The sequence below is a fragment of the Montipora foliosa genome, chromosome 6 (assembly GCF_036669935.1).
Source record: "Montipora foliosa isolate CH-2021 chromosome 6, ASM3666993v2, whole genome shotgun sequence".
NCBI lineage: Eukaryota > Metazoa > Cnidaria > Anthozoa > Scleractinia > Acroporidae > Montipora > Montipora foliosa.
Genome location: NC_090874.1, coordinates 73047915 through 73052914, shown reverse-complemented (window position 1 = coordinate 73052914; position 5000 = coordinate 73047915). Strand labels below are relative to the sequence as shown.

At 38.0% G+C, this 5000-nt stretch overlaps 1 protein-coding gene across 1 annotated transcript in view; it reads left to right on the top strand.

The window, feature by feature from the left end:
* Positions 1-657: 657 nt before the first annotated feature.
* LOC138008377 (uncharacterized) overlaps positions 658-5000 on the top strand; it is a 10805-nt gene continuing 6462 nt past the window's right edge. Inside the window, exons 1-2 of the mRNA XM_068855698.1 lie at positions 658-782; positions 1299-1866. Of these exons, the coding sequence (XP_068711799.1) occupies positions 1424-1866 (443 nt within the window). The 5' untranslated portion in view covers positions 658-782; positions 1299-1423. The remainder of the gene's footprint in view (positions 783-1298; positions 1867-5000) is intronic.

The window sequence follows — 5000 nt, the reverse complement described above, 5'->3', positions numbered from 1 at the left end:
ACTCTCGGAAATCGGTCAGTAATAAATAACCGTAAAAGAGAATTTTTCCTTAGGAGTTAACCTTTTGGAAATGGTGTTTCTTGAGGGTGATTATTTATTTACTATCTTTTAACATCGGATATCCCGTTTCCACAAGAGTCCAACATCCGAAGACAATGGCACTAAATCTCGGTTTTCTGCTTTTATATTAAGGGCGCGTTCGATTGACCCTATTCCGGAATAAGAATATGTGGAGTGATGATTAAAACGGTATCTTTGGCGCGTTTCGAAGCAGCAAGGATAATAAAAATATGTTTAAAATAGCATTTTAGCAGAAGTTTGACAATTTTAATGTGAATCTCCGTAAAAACGAAGGATTTTAAACTTATATTCCATGTATTCCTATTCCGGAATACGGTCAATCGAACGCACCCTAAATGACGCGCCAAGTGTTGCGCTGAAAAGATTGGGGCAAAATGAAAAAGTAAAATTTCCAAGTATCTGAGCATAAGAACTGATTTATTAAAATTCCTTCAAGTTTTTAAACTACTTTTTAGTTTGTGTTTTTCAACCAGAAGGTTTTTCAGGAATTTTATTACGCTAGATCTCAAAAACTCAAACTAATTTATACGGCACTTTAGCATCATTAACGGCAAACATCCGCATATTTTCAACGCGACGCCAAAATCATTTCCGGTTGCGGAGAAACTGACAAGGAAGTTGCAACAATTTACATGTAAAAAAACTGACCCCACAAATTTGAGTGACCTTGAGTGGCTTCGTTTTCTGACGTTTTTATGCAGGTACGGTTTTGATTCCAAATATGTCCTTGTTGACTGCCCTTAAGCCACCAACGCAACATCTTTGAATCAGATGTATCAGAACTGTCGACGCACAAATGTTAAATGTATCGCATTGTCGAGTATTAAATTCGTACTAAGTCTAAAATGTGGTGGCCATTACCGCGAGAAGACATGTACAACAGACATGCCTACTTCCTGCCACTGTGTAATATGTGTATTTCGTGAATTTGAGGAAAAGCTTCGATTATCAGAACATCATTTCATTTCGAAAAACTGAAGAAAGAAAGGTTTCCTGTCCTTTGGTTTTTTTTTGAAAGAGCCACATCCTGACAAATAAATCAGAAAACTGAGATATCTAATAGCAGAGAAATTTGCGCTGCTATACGCAGCATTTTTCCAATACAAAAGTCTTTCCTGTTTTTCTCCGAAAAACATCCACATGAGCAAATATAATGATTTTATGCGGGCACAATATACGTGACCTCGCTTGTATTGACTTTGTTTGCTGTGACGCAGGCTCTGACGCCATGGCTGGCTAAGCAGAAGAGGCCTGGATCTTGTGGCGTTTACATTTACAAATTGTACTTGTTTATGAGGAGTACTTGTAAAACAGTAGGTGTCGACAAAACACGCGTTCCATCATGGACTCCGATCCTGTTGAGAGTAAATACATTGCACAAGGAAACCCTGAAGCGACTACAGATACAGATTCCGACATGAATGGATCTTCGGAGACGCTAAATTTGGACAGCAGTTCCGAAGGTTCCCTGGGGAAGGCAGAGTTGGCTTGTCGCGAAAGGATTCGCGAAGAAACTCGGATTGTAGTTTTAGACTTCCTAAGTTCCTTGCCCGCTGATAAGTTGACTGCCAGAAATCTTGTCCCTAAGGAAAAGAAGCGTTACCACTTGAGCAAATCAATGCAAAGACTGTCCAAGAGTTCTAGCGATGTTGGTTCGTACGAGCATAAACGCCAAAAATTTTTACAAATGGCAAGACTTCAAAGAAAACTGTCGCTAAACTTGAAGAAGGACATTGAGAACTTCGATCCAAAGACGCTCAAGCAAAGATCTCAACAAAAAAAGGAGTAAGTAACGTAGTTACCTTTTATTCTAGATTTTGATAATAGCTACAGTAGCCAAGTCGAGTTAAACTATATAAGTATGCCCCAAATTGTGTCCCCTTCAATTCCCAAAGGTTGTTTCTCATTGAAGCACAGCTGGTCGGTCTAAGAATCAACAAATTTTAGTTAAAATCTCGCGTACTTGCGGACATTTTACGTACGAAGATCTTACGTGAAAGTCGCTGTCTCCACATGTGCGCCACTCATGCATGTCAAACTAATGTGGACTTGGTACATTGTATATAAAAAGCCATCCTTTGCTATTATCTTCTCTAACGGGAGCTTTAGAATGGCTTGCAGTGTTTATCCCAGACCGTCTATAGGACCGATTAGTCCCTGCGTCAACCCGGATGTGCACTGTACTACAACAAGCACGTACAAAATTTTCCTCTTTGAAATGTAGATTTGTTTGCTCAACTAAATTCCGGTGGAAATAAGCGGTAAGGAGCTTTATTCTTTCTTTTTCAATCCAAGCTAAACCTCTATTTTTCCCCAGAGAAATCAATAGTTAATACTATACACATTCAATATGCGTACAGTATCCGGATGTTTCGCGAGGAATCGAAAAATTAATAAGCGACATTGTAATCATTCACGTTCCTTGTCGTAACGTTGTTAGTACCATTGATTGGTATCATCGGGCGAATCGCCTTTAGCTTTGAGCAAACAGGCTTTCGGGCGAAACAACCGTAATTCGTACGCTTCACGAAAGAATATAACATGAAGTTTCCAGTGTGGTGGTCTACATCTGCTGGCTGGATTAGCTTGACGCACTAAGCAAATGAGCAAATGAGACCAGTCGAGAATAAATATACAGCCAGATGTCAGGCTATAATAGCTGGCTGCTGGATCCTTTACACAGTCAAGCGAATAATTCTTTTCACACATTTTGGTTGGTCAACTCGACAGTCATTAGCAGGCACTACTCACCTCTAAGCAGCCAATGAGAATGAAAAGGGCAAACGTTTAGTCTTGATTCTTTTGGAAAGACTGAAGTTTTTGGGTTGTTAGGTATTCAGCTTGCATGACATGTTTATTCAATATATTTATGTTGTGGTTCAAAGATTTTCTTGGTTTAAAAATTTTCAAACCAATTTCAATCTCAATTTTGATACTTATTTGTCAAATTAATATTCATTATTATAATCTGAAACAAAGGAAAAATCAAAGGTGAACCAGTTTGAAAATTTTTGAACCAAAATATGTTATTGAACTGCAAAATTTACTAAAGCTTGTGGTGTCAGGTAAAGATCCATCCCTTTCATTAACACTGCAGACTGTGAACAATTGCCAAATAAGGCATGGATTGCACTTGGAAAACTTTTTGGAAATTTTTTTTCCTTTGCGGTAAAAATCTGTCATCAGTTCACATTGCTAAGTGCGACCCCAAGTTTTCCACTTGAAAAATTTTTGGAAAATCAGCAAAAACGTCAAAGTTGCCATAGTGCTTGGGTGGGGCAGGCAGATTTTGGAAACTCGAGCTAAACAACAGAAATCATTGCGGTAAGTGTCAACGCTTGTCAATGAAACGTGATTGATTTGCAACATGATTTAATTATGCGAACAAAACGTGGGAATTCTGACATCTTCGCGCTTTTGTTAGGGATGGACAGTTTTTATAATCCTTCCCAATTTCAAGGTTTTTACGGATTATGCAAGCAGGTCGACCTGTAGCACATCGAAACTCAGCCACGGCCATTCACAACCCCAAGGTTTTAACATAGTCTTCAAATTCGCAAGCAAGCACTTCGGCCATCTTCATCATCTTCTCCATCATTTCCTTGGGATGCTGATCTTTAGGAAACTGGCAAACAATCTTATGAAAAGTGGACGAGCAACAAGAGGAAAGTGTTGATTAGCCTAAGAAGTAGCAAAATCACTGCAATAGTTATAAATAAGGCTTCATCAGGACGCATGTTGCTTGAAATGATAACGAACTATTTTCTTAGTGAAATTCTATTCCACTTGTCAAATTATGAGTCAAAACTCTACTAGTGCAACCCTACAACGTCAACTAAAAGTTTTCATTTCCAGTTACGGTTTCAAATTTTTGTGGTTTTTTTGGTCGGCATAGTTGAAAACTTTTCTCAAAATGTGCGACCTAATTGCCTAAGAATGGTCAGTATCAATATAGAGCCGCTGACAGTGCAAATAGATTCATTTTGGTTTTCTTCCAAGAAGGCCAATGTGGTAGTCATGAATAGTCTATATATCATATTGTATTAAATGTCACACTTTGGGGTGTTTGAATGCAAGAAAACTTTGAAACATTACAGGTTTGTATTTCACTGTACTGAAAAAAATGTTGAAAGGAACCCATTCACTCCTGAACTCCCCTCCCCCCTCCCCCAAGTAAATTTAAGTCATATGGCATTAGACAGAGTAAAATCTATTAAGTCACATGGCCTAATGTGATGTCACCTTCAATTTGTCAAACCAAATTTCGTTTCCCTTGGAGGTTAATGAAATGGGGGTTCAACTGTAGTTCTAAATTAGGTTGTACATTATCCGCGTTCGTGAAAAAAAAAAAAAAAAGAAAAGAAAAAGAAAGCAAAAAGAAAGATACCACCAGACCACCTTTGATCCATCAGTCATGAAATTAGCGGGTCTTCCGGGGTAGCATGTCTATCGGTGTGTATGATAATAGTTCTTATAGTCAGAGTGGAATTTGCTGCAAACTAATGTAGCGAACTAATGTGAGAAGCGAAACAAAGGCCTCTTAAATTGTCAGTACAAAGGTCCGGACTACTCTCTAAATGCTCGGTTACGGAGCTTTTCAATACATAGTACAAAAAATTATTTGCTTTCTTTGAGTAGCAGTAACTTGGGACAACAAACGAAGTATTAAAAAATTAGGTTGTCTTTGAAGCATTCCAAATGGAAGAAGAGAGTGGACTGTTTACTTTCATTACTTTTTCTTGGATTACATTAGATATAGTAGTACAACATTTAAGATTTTATTATTAAAGCTTACCTGAAACAGCGTCCCTAAAATTATCAGCGGATATGGATGGATTCTACTTGTAAGTGTTTATTGTTGTATAAGTGTCATTAAGTTAACCTTAAGTTAGCTTCTGTTTTCAAAACAGAGGATCAGT